This window comes from Lampetra planeri, chromosome 6, assembly GCF_965212315.1.
Source record: "Lampetra planeri chromosome 6, kcLamPlan1.2.h2, whole genome shotgun sequence".
Lineage (NCBI taxonomy): Eukaryota > Metazoa > Chordata > Hyperoartia > Petromyzontiformes > Petromyzontidae > Lampetra > Lampetra planeri.
This window is the reverse complement of record NC_136112.1, coordinates 12828647-12845721: the sequence shown is the minus strand read 5'-3', so window position 1 is coordinate 12845721 and position 17075 is coordinate 12828647. Positions and strand designations below refer to the sequence as shown.

At 46.7% G+C, this 17075-nt stretch overlaps 1 protein-coding gene across 2 annotated transcripts in view; it reads left to right on the top strand.

Moving 5' to 3' along the window:
* The first annotated feature begins 1203 nt into the window (after positions 1 to 1203).
* LOC144719539 (guanine nucleotide-binding protein G(I)/G(S)/G(T) subunit beta-1-like) overlaps positions 1204 to 17075 on the top strand; it is a 28208-nt gene continuing 12336 nt past the window's right edge. The window contains exons 1-5 of one of the 2 annotated variants that reach the window (XM_078595557.1): positions 1204 to 1380; positions 3302 to 3395; positions 5184 to 5222; positions 8705 to 8811; positions 16129 to 16192. In XM_078595557.1, the coding sequence (XP_078451683.1) occupies positions 3339 to 3395; positions 5184 to 5222; positions 8705 to 8811; positions 16129 to 16192 (267 nt within the window). In that variant the 5' untranslated portion in view covers positions 1204 to 1380; positions 3302 to 3338. Of the gene's footprint in view, positions 1381 to 1408; positions 1471 to 3301; positions 3396 to 5183; positions 5223 to 8704; positions 8812 to 16128; positions 16193 to 17075 lie in introns of those variants that run through there. The other variant, XM_078595558.1, reaches the window with a different exon arrangement.

Here is a 17075-nt window from a genome sequence, read left to right as displayed (position 1 = left end):
CCTAGACGGGCACAAGCACCACGGTGACATCACCATCACCACCATATGGTGGCAAATGGCATCTGCAGCTGCTGCTGTGTGCACACACACACACGCACGTGTGCACGCACGTGCGTGTGTGTGTGTGAAGTGGTTAGCGCGATGTGCTACGAACCAGGCCCAACCCGGGTTCGATTCCCGTTTACGACCAATAACAGTGACGAATATCCGAACCGGTCCCGGGACTCCCCTAGGTCGACTCAGCCTTAAAACGAGAACCCGGTGCGGTGTGCAAACTCCCGCAGTGGGGAGACAAAGGCGGCCGGGCGTGATGTCGGCCACCCACCCACCCCTCCGTGTGCCCTGCCGGCCTTTATAGGTGAAGTTACTCGCTAACAGCACTTGGCCCAAAAGTCTGTCAAAGGCTACAAGGGGGATCTGTGTCTTTGTTGCGTGTGTGCGTGCGTGTGTGTGGGGAGGTGTGTGTGTAATGTAGTAGGTGTGTGTGTGTGGGTGTGTGTAGTAGTAGGTGTGTGGGTGTGTGTGTAGTGTAGTAGGTGTGTGGGTGTGTGTGGGTGTGTGTGTGTTGTAGTAGGTGTGTGTAGTGTAGTGTAGTAGGTGTGTGGGTGTGTGTATTGTAGTAGGTGTGTGTGTGTAGTGTAGTAGGTGTGTGTGTAGTGTAGCAGGTGTGTGTGTAGTGTAGCAGGTGTGTTGTATAGGTGTGTGGGTGTGGATGTGTGTATTGTAGTAGGTGTGTGTGTGTATTGTAGAAGCTGTGTGTGTGGGGGGGTGTGTGTGTAGTGTAGTAGGTGTGTGTGTAGTGTAGTAGGTGTGTGTGTATAGTGTAGTAGGTGTGTGGGTATAGTGTAGTAGGTGTGTAGGTGTGTGTATAGTGTAGTAGTTGTAGGTGTGTGTGTAGTGTAGAAGGTGTGTGTGTATTGTTGTAGGTGTGTGTGTAGTGTAGAAGGTGTGTGTGTATTGTTGTAGGTGTGTGTGAGGGTGTGTGTGTGTATTGTAGCAGGTAAGTGTGTGTAGCATAGTAGGTGTGTGTGTGTGGGTGTGTGTGTGTGTGTGTATTGTAGTAGGTGTGTGTGGGTGTGTGGGTGTATTGTAGTAGGTGTGTGTGTGGGTGTGTGGTGCTGCCGCGGATTTCTAGCCGCCTGTCAACGTCAGTGCTGCCGGGTCCGGGGTTTGAGTCGCTTTAATCTCGGGGAGGCGGAGAGAGAGAGAGGGCGTGGGGTGGGCGGTGAACGCAGAGAGACTTAACCTGGACACAGGGACACGGCTTAGGGAGAGGGACACTCACACAGACACACGCTCACACACACACGCTCACACACACGGGGGTAGTGGGACAAGGCGAGAGAGAGAGAGACGCAATCAGCTGGAACAGCGCAGCAGGTGAGTTGGACAAAGCTCGCGACGACGACGCCACCGACGTCTTCTCTCTGGGTTTCTCGCTCTTCCTGTTCGCCGTGCCGGCCTTAATAGGTGTTCGCGAACACGAGAGAGAGATGGTGTTGTTGTTGTTGTGATCACACAGTGGGATTTTGTTGTGTGTGTTTGTGTGTGCCTGTGTTGCAGGTTCTGCCGCTGCTAGTTTGTACAGAATTAGTTTTTGGCTGAGTCAGGATGTCGTGTGTTCTGGTTTCGTTTCGTGCGTGTGGTGTGTGTGTGTGGTTGTATCGTTTTACGTTCTTTATGCAGGGTGTATATTTAGATATATTTCCACAGGTCGATCTCTCTCGCTTTGTGATATATGTAACGATTAACGTTCTATATGTAGGAGATTTTTTTCTACAGGACTTCAAAAAAACTTCAAGCGACATTGACATCCTTTAGGCTTTCCCATGCGTTCTGGGGCGAAATAGTCGCGTGGCAGGCAATCCGGTAAATGTGTTTTTTTAACTTTGAATTCTCAGAGCCAGATTTAGCCAAATTAAGTTCAAGACGAAAAGTAACGACGCAGCTTTGCGCGCGCTGTGATTTGAGACGAGGCAGAGGCAATCAACTTCACTCCACTTGAAAACCCAGTTTAATCACAGGGCAGCTTGCCTGGATTGGAACACGGGAGCACAATAATGCTGACTCGGTACTTCGACCTCTGTACGTTGAACTTAATTCGCACCGTACGTGGCCAACGGCGCTAATCGGTGGTGCGGGATGATTATGGCACACTTTCTTTTTTTTCTCACGCAGAGGACATCTCTCTCTCTTCTTTCTCTGCTCTCTCAACCTGGTTCGTGGAAATACATTGGCAAAAATTGCCGCAGGCCTAATTTCGTCTTGATGTTGTTGGGGTTTTTGTAACGTCAGAGTACGTGTGAGTTTCCCCCCCCCCTCTCTCTCACTGAAGATAATGTTGCCGAGAGACCAGAGGCTTTCTGTATATTTGCTTTCTAGACCTCTACCCCCCTCTACCCACCCACCAGAAGCCATTGCTATCGTCTAAAGGTGATCTGTCGTTGTACACAGACCATGCCAAATCAGAGGCCGGTCTTCCGTATATTGTTTTGCCTCTGCAGAGGGCCCCACCCCCTATCAGAGTATCGTCTGTTAGTCTATTGGCTACAGAATGCATTTGCGAATGTAATTAGTAAGTTTCATCCTTACCCGTGTATCGAAAGTTCAATTTAAATGTGCAATTGTGTTGTGTTGTCTTGCTCTGGTCTGGGACTGTTTGTTCTGTTTTGCTGCCTTGTCCAAACTTGGGAATTTGTGTACTTAAGCAGTTTGAACTCATGTTCTTCATCTATTTACGTGTTTATTTTTGTCATCTGCTTACCTTTCATATACTTTGCACTGCTGCCGTTTGTTGTATTTGTTGTAACTCTCTGACCCGCTCCTACTGGACATCTGTGTAAAAAGAGCTTCATAGCTCGTCGGATTTCTCCAGGATAAATAAAGATTCCGATTCTCAGGATGCGTCATCCATACTTCTGAAACTATGGGACACTTTACGTCCGTGACTTGTGAACACAAAAGCCATCGATTGACACTGATGACTCATTCTGACGAACGTAAGACCGTCGGTCTGTCAGCCGGCTGTCTAAAGAGCTGTCAGTGACACTGGCCTGTCAGCCTCTTTCTTCTAGGGACCCATTGTGAGAGACAGGGACCGTCTACACATTGTGTAAATACTCCACGAGAGACGACACCGTCATTTTAAAGACTTTACCAGAGACTGATGATTATGATGACCAGCTGGACAGGGCGGTACAAGCACTCTGCGAGGCTGTGTTTGACGGGACACGCTGCTGCTGCCGCCGCTGCTGCTGCTGCTACTGCCGCCGCTGCTGCTGCTGGTGCTGCTGGTGCGCAGGGACGGTGCCTCGCTCTGACCGCACCGCTCGGCCATCATGAGTGAACTGGAGAAGCTACGCCAGGAGGCGGAACAGCTACGCAATCAGATCAAGGTGCGCGCCCTTGATCTTCGAGCAGCCCCATCAGCCTCGCCTCGGCACTATCACCATCAACATCGTTGGCACCGTCGGCATCATTCTCAACATTGTCACCACCACTGTCAGCACTAGCACCACAACAACACCATCGATGGCACCATCAGTGGTGGCAGCTTCTTTTACGTCATGACCGCCATCAACGATACCATGAGCAGCATCCTTTAAATCACCATCAGTATCATTACCAGTCCCATCAGCAGCGGCTTCAACAGCAACATCAATCAGTACCATCGGTAATATTTTAAACATCACCATGAATATCAAAGACATCGCCAGCAACATCAAAGACAAAGATCCACTGTATAGCCTGTAACAGACTGTTGGGGCAAGTGCTGTTAGCGAGTTGCATCTATGAAGGCCGGCACGGCACAAGAGGCGGTGGGTGGCCAGCACCATACCCGGCCACCTTTGTCTCTCTAGTGGCGATGTTTACAAACCGTACCAGGTACTCAATTGAGACTGAGTCGACCTATATGAGGCCCAGGACCGGTTAAAATAATTGTCACTGGTGGTGGCCGTTAGCGGGAATCGAACTCAGGTCGCCGGTTTCATAGCACAGCACGCTAACCGCTCGTCATCATCCTCCAAGTTCATTTCATCGATGCCAACTCAGCGTGTAACGACGCGTCGATATGTCACTGACAACCGATTCTTGCACTCCCAACACAAATCAATGAATTGTGCATGTTCACGTCAATCATTTCCGATGTATTCAAATTATAGATGAATGTTACATTTCGGCTCGTGGACTGAGCAAAACTGTGGCAATGCGACAGCAAACGACACGCGTTAAAAAAGTGTAGAAGAAGGCTTTCACAACCACAATTACGATCCATAATTCGTTTATTTTGGGTTGGATTATCGTGTATGATGCCAGTTTTATTTTAGTTACCACAACCCTCTAGAGTCTATGAATTAGTCGCATGGGCAAATGTGCCAGTTGATTTGTTTTTTCAGAAAACCGGAACATTTCTTTACAAGCAATAAAACGTATAAATAGAGCGAATGGTAAGGTGTAAAAAAACAATTACACAAATAACAATTCATTATGATGGGAAGGTGGCCGGGCGGCACAGAGATCTGAGCTCCAAGCTGGCACCCCTGAGACCCTGGGAGCCACTCGTGATTCCACTGGGGTTCCCACACGTGCAGAGTTGATGGTCTCTCAGCTCGTTCAACAAATGGCCATGCACGTAATTTCGGCATGAATCTTATCTCGAGAGCTAGAGGAAATGGTTCTGATTCTCGTGCAACGAATATTTCCCCTCTTTGGCAGAGCACAGGTGGGAAGGTGCTGCCCCCAACTGCGTCGAAACATTGTCTCGCAGGCGGTAGCTCTGTGATATCCACTTCTGCGGGGGCCGTTCTCTTACACGAAGGGTTGCACTGCACCGCTGTGCGAGCAATCCCAATGGGTGCTTCGTTTCGTGACGCGATGCCATAGCTGCATTCGGGAAATAAAGTGGGTGGTGAAAAGTAAAAATGTATTGAATCAGGTTACGAGCTCAATTCATCGAATCGCTGTGTGGGGTGGGAAATTGTTACATTGTATAGAATTTTCAAATTTCATGTTTACAAGTAATAAATACGACAATGGCGCTTTAAGTGGCAGATTTTTTTTTGTTGCCATGTTAAGTACAGGACCACAAACACCACCGCCGCCATCAGCATCGCCTGCCCGCGCATGTGTGTGTCCTGCCCATTGTTTCTCACGATCCCTGTCTGTGCCGTTGTGTGTCACAGGAGGCCAGGAAAGCATTTGCGGACACCACCTTCGCTCAGGTACTGTTGCCCCTTCTGTCCTGTTTGTAGGTTTAGCAGTTTGACAACGGCATTCTTTAAAGATAATAGTTTTCCGACATTCTTCCGCTAAATTATCGTTGAACAACAGGCAATATTTGACCAACGTTCCCACCGCCCCAATCCCACAAAGGTTATAAGTATAGTGATAAAAGATACCATCATTTACAGCCCTTTGTCTATCCACTGCTGGATGAAGCAATGTTGGTTATGGTGATTAGTTCATCATGCTTGGCCACGCTGGTCAATGTACATTGTTGAGTAATTAATAATAATATCAGAGCAAGTGGCACGTTGGCTGACCACCTGACTGGTCACATTGGTTGTGTATCGGCATGGCCAAAAATCATCATCTCCTTGCCACAAATGAACCACGATACCATGGCTATCTCGTCAAGGAGACTGAACCATCACGCAAACTCTGGTCATCCTCACAGCAGCTTTTGGCTGGCCATCGAGCACAGACGGTCACTGCATCGCACACTTTCAGATCTGCTTCTGCGGCCGTTTGGAACACTCTTCCTTCCAATAGTACGGAGTTTGTTGTAGTACGGAGTTAGACTGATGGCCTTAATCTAAGTTGTCTTGTAGTTGTTGTTGTTGTTTGACTTGCATCCCACTGGCATTTTTGCACGCAGCATTGGTGTACGGTGCTTTTTTCTGGAATTGTTGCTGTTTTTTTTCCTGGATTTTTAGTTTGCACATAGTCACATAGTCACTTTAAGATGTTCACTTGTTCGTGTTTTTGTTTGTTGCGGTTGCAACCGATTCAAGAGCCGAATGGCTCACAGGGCTATAGCTAATAAATAAACATGAAAACAACTTGAAAATAGGAAGACACTGGAGTTATGCACTTTTAAATCATCTGGATTAGAAACTAATTTCTGTAGAACTTATTTTGTGTTTAGTTTGTTGTCTTCCCCCCGCACCTCCGATTATTGCGGTTGGCTCCGGGTCTGTGAATTAAGTGAATTAGTAGGTTGCCCTTCCCCTCACTCTGATCCTCACCTCAACAGCTCACTGCTCAGTGTTAATTGCAGTTTGTCATTGACAAATCTAAAAAATAATCTGCCCGAGCCAATTTGCGCAGCGTCCATTTGTGTTTGTGCAACAACTTGCCATCTGGCTTGTGACACGGTTGTCTTTGCTCTGATTTCTATTTGCTTCATTGCTGTATGTTCGTCTTGGTTCTTTCGGTAAAGTCACGTAGAAGGGAAATAATAAAATAATACAAATAAAACATACTAAATTATAATTCTCACGATGTTTCGGCCACAACACAAGCAGCCGTCCTCAGGTGAAGAAACAGAGCTGTCGGAAAGACAGCGCTCCAATGAACACCGCTAAGCTTGGCAGCGTATTTAAGCTGGGTGGGAGGAGCAGAGTGCCTTGACAAAGGAGTTTACATATCAACAGAGGAATTTAGCATAGAAGTAGCTATGATAATGTGAGAGATTAGCATGATGTTTAAGTGAGAAATTAGCATGTAACTGGGAGATTAGCATGATGTTAATGTGAGGAATTAGCATGTAACTGGTCACGGAAGTGGCTATGTTAAAGTCAGAGTTTACAACCCTTATTGGTCATCCCGTGTCCTTATAGATCTCAACGTTCATCCTACTAAGTTCCATCACAAAGCAGAAACACAAACTAATCGTAAAAAAACAATTGCCCGTATTGAAACGGCTCTATGCTGTATGTTATTTAATTTGTGCTGGATTTTGCATTTTGCTGACCCATGTCAGTCGTGCAACTTACACTAAACCTGGTCTCTCGAGTTCTTTCCTGTTTAAACAAAGTAAACTCAACTAAGTACGTGTAGTATCACATGGTTGAAATCAACTAAACTAAACCAAGTATTTTGATTTAAAGCTTTCGTGACTGCAGGGATTCATATTCTTGGTTTTTTCGGTAAAGTCATGTAGAAGGGAAATAATAAAATAATAAAAATAATAAAACAAAAAAAAATTCTCACGACGTTTCGATTGCTTTTGTTGCAGTCGTAACGTCGTAGGATTTTTTTTATTGTTTTATATTTTAATTATTTTATTATTTTATTATTTCCCTTCTACATGACTTTACCGAAAGAACCAAGAATATAAACCAAGTATGTGCCGTACATACCACTTTGTGGGAATTCGACATTTTGTGCCCTGTGAAGAGACGGTTAAAGTGCCCCGATGCAAAGGGTTCGATAGTTGCTGCAATGTTTTATGGTTTCTCCTGCATGTATAAACACTGATTAACTGGCTGAAATTAACGAAATATATAGAGGACTGCAGAGCTTGGGCAATTGTTTGCGCTGGCTCACTGCGTGGCTCACTTGCCGCTCGTCTCTGCTTCCTCGGTGATTGTGAAATGCAATTTGCGTGAACAACGCTATATAAAACGAAACATCGCTTTTATTACGATCAAGATTTTAAACGTTTTGTCCATTAACTATGCGAAGTAAATGTATTCTCTTCACTATTTGGAAGATTTTCTGAATACTATGAATGTTCTAGATTTGGCCAGCGCAGGGGTTAGACTTTTGCCTTACTTTAAGGAGGGCCTGGGTGTGACTCCTTACTCAGGTGCCTTTCTGTGTATTGGGTTTTCTCTGATTTCTCCAGTTCCCTCCCATAGCAAAAAAAAACATACAGTGTAACTGGTATTGGCCAAACATCCCAAAGCTGAGAATTTCCCCAGAAAATTACTTAATTGGGATCACACACAGCAGCAGCAACATCACCGTCCTCCTGCAAACACCTGGCAGTACCCTCCTTAAAATTGTCTAGAGACTCAGCGAGGTTTTCCTGGTTAAGCACACTAATAATGTATGTAAATTACATACCTGTCAACCCCTCATCAGTGCCTACCTTATTACAGACCAATTTAACCCTTATTGATCACCCCATATCCTTATAGATCTCAACGTTCATCCTACAAAGTTCCATCACAAGGGAGAAACACAAACTAATAGACAAAACAAAAATTGCGTGCATTCAAACGGCTGTACGCCGTATGGACCTGAGAACTCAATTTCCCTGTACAAGAATACGGGTAAACCGTATGGGTTGACAGCTATGGATTGACATCCACGCATGCATTGACATTACCGCTCCTAGTGTGTGTAACGGTGGGGAGCGGCGGTATCCTGGTATACATGCCAACGTTGGCTCAACCTTGGCGCATGGTTCGATTTTGTTGGCATGGCCCAACGGTTCCACGTTGACTGGCCAGGGTAGTTGGCACACAAACGATTCCCGCTCGCATCCAACATCATTGACGGATATCTGAACCGGTCCTGGGCCTCCCCTGGGTCGACTCAGCCTCAAATGAGCGAACATTGGCACTGGGGAGACACGAGCGGACGGGCCTGCTGCTGGCCACCACCCTCCTTTGTGTGTTGTGCCAGCTTCTACAGGTGGCCCAACAGCGAGTTAAAGGCTATCTGGGGGGAACCTTTGTCTGTGTGGCTGTAGGTCACAGCCAGCTTGGACTCCGTGGGGCGGATCCAGTTGAGGACTCGGCGAACTCTGCGTGGTCACCTCGCCAAAATCTACGCCTGCCACTGGGGCACCGACTCACGGTACGCACTGGTGGATATACACACACACATGTGTGTACACACATGTGCATGTATACAACGACAATAACAACCACCATTCGGCACTAAGTGGCAGTGACGTCACCACAGTGCTTGTACCAGGCTATGTGCATGTGTGTATGTGGGGAGCGGTAGTGTAGCGGTTAGCGCGCTGCGCTATGAACCTGGAGACCCGGGTTCGATTCCCGCTCACGGCCAACACCAGTGACGATTATCTGAACCGGTCCTGGGCCTCCCCTAGGTCGACTCAGCCTGAAATGAGTACCTGGTGCGATGTGTAAACATCGCCACTGGGGAGACAAAGGCGGTCGGGCGTGGTGCTGGCCACCCACCCCCTCGTGTACCGTTCTGGCCTTCATAGGTGCTTGCTAACAGCACTTGCCCCTACAGCCTGTTAAGGCTAAACGGGGGATCTTTATTTACATGCACACTAGCTTTACTACCCGGCTTCGCCCGAGACTTAGATTCTTGTCTGGGATTAATACGCGGCCTACGCGGAGGGTGGGGGGGGATGCGTGACGTCAGCAGGCACACCGCATTACGCATGCGGGTGACATCACAGATCTGACGTCATCGCTCACTTGCCGTGCAAAATATATGCATTATTGCGCCCCCCCCCCCAATCCAAAAGTCTATTTTTATACTTTTTGCATTGTGTACAGTCTGGAAGCTCCCCACATGCCAAATTTCAAGTTTGTTGCTTGTTGGGAAGTATGCTAAACATTTCCAACAGACACACATATTCACAAATTTCCCTTTTATATATATAGATACACACATGCATATCTTCATGCACATATACACATGCATATATACACACATGCATATAGGGGCTATCCATTTAGCACGTACGCATGGAGGGGGAGGGGAGGGTTAACCCAAATGCATACGCTTGAGTATGGGGGGGGGGGTCTACTGACAATGTACGCATAGGAAGTGGGGCGGGGGGGGGGGTGAAGCCTCGATAATAATTTGTCCACATTGGCCTTCAAATGAGTTCGATAGTCCGGCAGTGGACTATCTGTTTGCTTAAACACGTGAATATTATAAATCCTTTATTGTTTCTGCGTGGATAACAGGTCCCTGCGGGGTGGGCTGGTAGGAACGAACAAATACGATACGAAGGGAGAGTTTGAGGCCTAGTTCTAGGCTTTAGGCCTAGCTGTAGGCTTTAGGCCGCTGTGAGTTAATTTTTAATAAAAAAAATTAATTATTCATGTTAAAGCTTTAAATTTAAATGTTTCTATTTAAAAACATCAGGGAATGTAACATTGTTAAACATTAACTCCCTTTCATACACGCGGGGGTACGATACGAAGGGAGAGTTTGAGGCCTAGTTCTAGGCTTCAGGCCTAGCTGTAGGTTTTAGGCCGCTGTGAGTTAATTTTTAATTAAAATGTTTTAATTATTAATGTAGAAGCTTTAAATTTAAATGTTTCTATTTAAAAACATCAGGGAATGTAACATTGTTAAACATTAACTCCCTTTCACACACGCGGGGGTACGATACGAAGGGAGAGTTTGAGGCCTAGTTCTAGGCTTTAGGCCTAGCTGTAGGCTTTAGGCCGCTGTGAATTTATTTTTAATTTAAATGTTTTAATTAAAAACTATCTCAGGGAATCATAAGGGAATGTTATACTTGTTTAGCCAGGAAAGCCTCACTGAGTCTAAAGGTTTTTGTAGGGTCCTGCCAAGTGTTTTCAGTAGGGGGCGATGTTGCTACACCTAATCGGACATCGGACGGACGGACGATATAATCTATTGTAGGCTGGTTCACTTCGTTCCTACCAGTAAAAAAATCGGCCGTTTTATAGGATTCGGGAGGTGGGGGGGGGGGGTGTAAAAAGTACGCGTGCGTACAGGGAGGGGGGGAGGGGTCATGTTTTGACAGATTTTTGCGTACGTTCTAAATGGATGGCCCCATACACACACAAAGACAAAGATCCCCTGTATAGCCTTAGCAGACTGTTGGGGCAAGTGCTGTAGCGAGCACCGATGAAGGCCGGAAGAGTACCTGAGGGGTGGGTGGCCTGCACCACGCCCGGCCGCCTTTGTCTCCCAAGTGGCGATGTTGTTTACACACCGCACCAGGTACTCATTTGAGGATGAGGACCGATTCAGATGATTGTCACTTTGTGTTGGCCATGAGCGGGAATTGAACTCGGGTCGCCGGGTTCGTAGCACGGCGCGCTAGCCACCACACTACCGCTCCCACACACGTACACACGCACACACGTACACATCTGCTCTTGTGAGAGATGATGCCGTGTGGTCTTTAAGCTCCGCTTTGTAGCAGATGGCTCGCTATGGTAAATTCACGCTTATGAGTGACCTTTACAGAAATCTAACTGTGTACTGTGTGAAAACTGGCTCGTAGCCTTAACAGACTAGCGCGATGCGCTACGAACCCAGCCACCCGAGTTCAATTCCCGCTCATGGCCAACACCAGTGACGATGATCTGAGCGTGCCCTGGGTCTCTCCTACATCGACTTGTCCTCAAATGAGTACCTGGTGCGGTGTGTAAACATCGCCACTTGGGAGACAAAAGCGGCCGGGCGTGGTGTTGGCCATCCCACCCCCTCGTGTGCTATGCCGGCCTTCACAGGTGCTCGCTAACAGCACTTGCCTCAACAGTCTGTTTAGGTTATACGGTGCGGGGGGTCTTTGTCTTTTGTGTCACATGTGTAGGCTGTATGTGCTCGTGTGGCCATTTGTATTCGAGCTTGTCACTGTGAATGCAAATTCTCGTGTTTTGGTGTGTGTGTGTGTGTGTATATATAGACTTGTGGTATGTGTGTCCGTGTGTCAGTATGATGACTTCACCTGTTTACCCAAATTACCTGGGTTTGTACCCCCCCTCCACCCGTGACCTCTTCCCATTGAGCCTTCACTCCACGCAGCCTCGGCTTGAACCTAGCCTGGCCACCTCAGGTCAGCGATGGCATCGACGGACCTTGGTGGCGAATGATGGCTGTTTACTGTCGTTGAATCAAAATAAAAAAAAACGGAATATGTATTGACACTGGAGGAATTCGATTAGCTGCAAATCTCTTCTTCACAGACGTTTGTTCCATGTTTAGATTTGAAGCTTTCGTGACTGCAAGGATTCATATTCTTAGGTTTTTTCGGTAAAGTCACGTAGGTAAAAAATTAAAATTAATAAAAGTAAAAAAAAAATCACGACGTTTCGGAGGCAACACAAGCTTCCGTCTTCAGGTGGAACCGTCACAGCACGATTGCTGTTTCAAGTAATTTCAATTTTTTACCTACGTGACTTTACCGAAAAAAACCTAAGAATGTGTGTTCCATGTGTTCCGTATGTTGAACGACATTTTCTGGCCTTTTGCTCGACTCACAATGCAGGCAAATGGGCGGGGCTACCACAAAGTGGGCGTGGTTACACTGAGTTTTGGGGGGAGCTAGTGGGTGAGTGGGCGTGGTCATGGAAAAATGGGTGGGGCTGTTTGAAGGAGGGAGGAGCTACAAACTCGGCACGTGTCCTCGCTGAGCCTCCCAGATGTGGTAGCTCTTACGTATGTACGTTGAAACTTCTTTCGTACCGATTTAAAGCTTTCGTGACTGTAGGAATTCATCTTCTTGGTTCTTTCGGTAAAGTCACGTAGAAGGGAAATAATAAAATAATAAAAATAAAACATAATAAAATAATGGCCACAACGCCGTGAGAATTATTTTATGTTTTATTATTATTATTTTATTATTTCCCTTCTACGTGACTTTACCGAAAGAACCAAGAAGATTATTTCGTACCGTACGTAGCCAACCGTGCTCGTCGGACGTGCAATGATATGAAATACAGTGAACGAAATCATTGATTCTACTCATAATATTAAAAAAAACTGAGCTTGGAGTTTCTCGTGTGGGACCAGTTTCATAGCCAATGAGTGTGCAGGGGGTAAAACGGCAACACAACTCACAGGCCTGAGGCCAGAGGGGCCCATGTGCCGGGCTATGAGGGCCTCATTTCATTCCTTGCTGCGGGGCCCATGCCATCCATGCTCCGGCACCGCGTGGGTCCCCCCTCGAAGCAGCAGTTTTTTTCCGCACCGTTGCATCACTGCTAGCGATCATTTGACTTCTAGGGGCAGCCATGGAGCTTACAAACATTTCACAAAAATAATGTGTAAAAGCCACTCAGCCTTTGAGCATTCTGCAAAAAAAACACCAGAAGTTGATAAAGAACTGCATTATGGGCCCCCTCGTCTTCACTTATCGCCAAAGTACATTTGAGCAAATGCAGTGATGCAGTGATAAACAGCTTCGGACCGGTTTCATCCTCATTGCGAGTTATCGGTAGTAGAGTATCGTCACCAATGCTCGCTGCTGCAACGTTTGCCCCTCGGCACCATGTACAGTGTCTGGGGTCCCTACTCCCACACTTCGGGGCTCATTTGCTTGGTATTCGCCAAGGAAGTCTTCAACTCAAAACAATTGTCTCAGTCTCTTGTCGCACATGCGATGGTGCCTTCCAAACGTGTTCCCCTCGGCGCGCGGTTCATGCAAAGCATTTTCCGCGCAGGCTGCTGCAACGTGAATATCAGAGGGAGACTTCCTCATTGAAACGCATCGCTTGATGTTGCACTGTTGCTCTTTCAACATGATAACCCTTACTGACAGGCCCTGCTCGTGTGCATATCCTTGCCGAGTCATGTGACTCCTACGTGTGTTTGCGGAATTGTGTAAGGAGTAAGAATGATTACGGGTTAAGTTTGAACACAAAGCTCATTTGATTTATATATTTTTTACACAGTTGTCGAACACAATCCCAAAGGCCCCAAATAGTCGAATGGTCAGGAACAAATAGCGCTATCAAAATTATAATGGATAAGAGAGATTATTATTATTATGAGAGCTTTGAAAAAGCAACGATGGTAATACATTCCAAAGTGCAGCAGTGCGTGGGAAGAAGCAGAAAGAGAAGTGTTAGACCTGCAGTGTAGTGGGCGTATGTATATATGTTGAACTTCTATTCACACCATACGTAGCCAACTGTTCATTGGAGGTGCGGGTGGGTGAGTGGGTAAGTGAGTGTGTATGCTGTTTTGACCTGCAGTGTGGTGGTTGAAGACAGTACGGATAAGACCAAACAGTCTGGTAGCCCGAGTATTTTTTCTACTGTCATCTTTTCAATGTTAACTCAATCATCTGCCACACATTTTTACTGGACCTCACGCTCTATGCTCGCGGGCAATCCACAGTCAAGTAATACCAAGAACGATGCGGGCGTGTTCGATTTGGCAATTAAATAGAGTTCTCTTACATCGTGTTCCACACTGCCATGTAAGAGCATTTAGGCGAAGGGCGCAATATCGAGCATCGTGATTCTCAGATTTGTCTGATTATAAGCATTTTTTTGAGCTCATTCTTTTACACGTAACTTTCACACAGAGCACCAGATACACAAGGAAAATAAATACACAAGTATGTCGATGTTATATGAGTGGACGTCAGGCCATGTAACCACCAGAGCCATGCGACAGTTTCATCTTCCAGCCCCTGCAACAAGTCCACCCGGCACGCCCTGACGCACTGCATAGCCGTTCTCCTGATCAGCAGAGACCCAACTACATTTGTGTCAAATCTCAACTCTCAATTGACACCAGTCACTCTCACAAGCATCCGCATATGCAGCTTACGACTTAATCTCATAACATCCACACGTGGTGGTGGTGTTGTCGTTTATTGAACGCTGCAAGCATCTTAGAGTCGCGCCAATTGGGTCCTAGAGGAGAAATCAATTTGGCCTGGCACCACTGTTTTTAATTGTAGTCGCGCCGAGTCACTGCTCTCACTGCAAGGGCCCTCTCTTGCAGTGACGGAAGTGGCCGAGCTGTGCGTTGACAATGTGAGCTGTTTGTTGTGTTTAGTTTGTTGTCCGTCCGCCGCACCTCCAATGAGCATGGTTGGCCACGTACGGCGCGAAATCAGTTTGACATACGTGGTTGCCCGCCAAAGGTATTTATTTTAAAGTCACGTTTGGTCCTTGGCAAGGAATCAGTTGCCCACCCATTATCTGTGTGTACAGTATTAGATTGCAATCCAAACTATATACTGTACAGAAAACAACTGTAGTTCGCACTTCTTCAACGCAGAAGGAGGAACAGCGAAACTTCACAAACTTTCTCGTGAAACCCTCTCATCGTGGCCAGCAGCAGACCTCGTAGTTGGCACTTAGATCTTGAACTCATTGCTGCTGCCATACGCAATAATCGAATACATTAGCTCCTCTACGTGTGTTTGCATATGTCTGTCTGCGTGCCTATGCATAGAAATCTAGTGAGTGCCTCGCAGGACGGAAAGCTGATCGTGTGGGATACCTGCAGTACCAACAAGGTATCACGGTGTGCACGTGTGCGCACGGCGTGTACCCACGTGTGCGCACGGCGTGTACCCACACGTCGTTCCACCGCCCTCCCTCCCTTCCCAGTCCATCGCTCCCGTGCCTCCACATTTGCATCTCATTTGTGTTTTGTTGGCATTCCCGTGAGCGCGTGTTGCTGTGTTCAGTGGTTCACCTGCATACATGCGAGCACATGTGACAGGGCAGGTGTGTGTGGGTTCGTGTGCATTTTTCCGGGTTCATTTGCGTCTTGGGTTTTTGTGATCATTCGTGTTTGCATTTCCTTCGCAGTGTTTGAACTTGCGACCGTGTGCGTGTGTGTGTTTAACCTCACTGTGCCGTTACAAGGTCCACATCTCGGTGTTTACAAGGTGCTGTGCATGTTGCCGATTTCATCACATTTGTGTTTTTGCTGCATCTGATTGACCCATGCCATGTGTGTCTGTGTCTGTCTCCATCTCTATCCTGTCCACCTGCTTGTCCACCTCCACCTCCCAATGTCAACACGTCTCAACACCTTCATCTTCCAACACCTCTTCCTCACAAATCCACTACCTTCCAAAACATTAACCTACCAACACCTCTCATGTCTCCAATAACCAATTCCTCTACCTAACTACACCTAAACCTATACATGTCTCCACCTATCTTAACCTTCATTAACCAACACCTCGGCCTCCTGATATCTCCACCTACCAACACTTCCAAATGTCTCCACCAACAAACTCCTCTCTCTGCCAACACCTCTATTTACTTACACCTCTACCACCCCATATCTCCACCTACCAATAACTCTACCAACCAACACCACTCTCCCAATGTCTCCACCTACCTACACCTCCACCTCCAATTATGTCCACCTACCTTCTCCCTCCTTATCTCCCCATTCTCTCCACTTCTCATCTGTGTTCCCTACTCACCCCCTCTGCTCTCACCCCAGCTTGTTATTGAGTGCATCCCAGGACGGCAAACTCATAGTCTGGGACACGTATACTAACAACAAGGTAACTAGGCGAGGCTCTCACCAGGCCTCACTGCAATTTGACAGTATTCCTTGAAAGCAAAATGATACACCATACCTTTTAGTAATATCTTAAAGCATCACCTACAATGACCTCTTGACGTCTGGAAATTGTGACCTCAATCTTAATGATCTTATGAATATGTATGTGAATCATGTATACATATTTTGTTACCAATTGATGCCCAATTACCCTGGCAACATGAACACACACCAAAACATTTTTATTTCAATCTATATCTGTGGTCCGAGCCCAGTGGCGACCCTGTTTAATACTGCCGGGGGTATTAACAGTAAAAACAACGCGTCGTTTGCTTTATAATGGACGTTCAAGATCCCTGAAAATTTTCAAAAAAGAGTCACCAATGTGCGCTGGCATCACAGTCCATATTCGCCAAGTAAGAAAAAGTACTCGCAAGTTACTTAATTGCGAAAAAAACAAGCCACACGCAACAACGTTGACCCCTACTGTGAAATTAGTGCAGGGCCCTGAGACTCAGGCTGTCCTGGGTCAATAAAGGGCAATATTGTTGCTATTATTATTAAGGCCACACGTCACGGTGGAACAATGGAAATCACAGCAGAGGTGTTTGGTTAGCATCCCTCGAGTCGATCTTGCACATGCGCCGTCGTTAGCCTCACAGTGAGCTGTTTCCCCGTGGCTGTCTGCCAATTGAGACCGCGTATCTGGTTTAGACAAAATTAAGTGGAAAATCAAATTAAATTACGTGTGCTCTGTGCACACATGCATTTGATGACCGGGATTAGATCTTTAGCCCGCTACTCCTGACAACCCAAGTTTAATCGCGTGCTGATGAACCCTGGATTCAAACCCACGAATTTGGCGATACTGGTGCAGTCTCTAA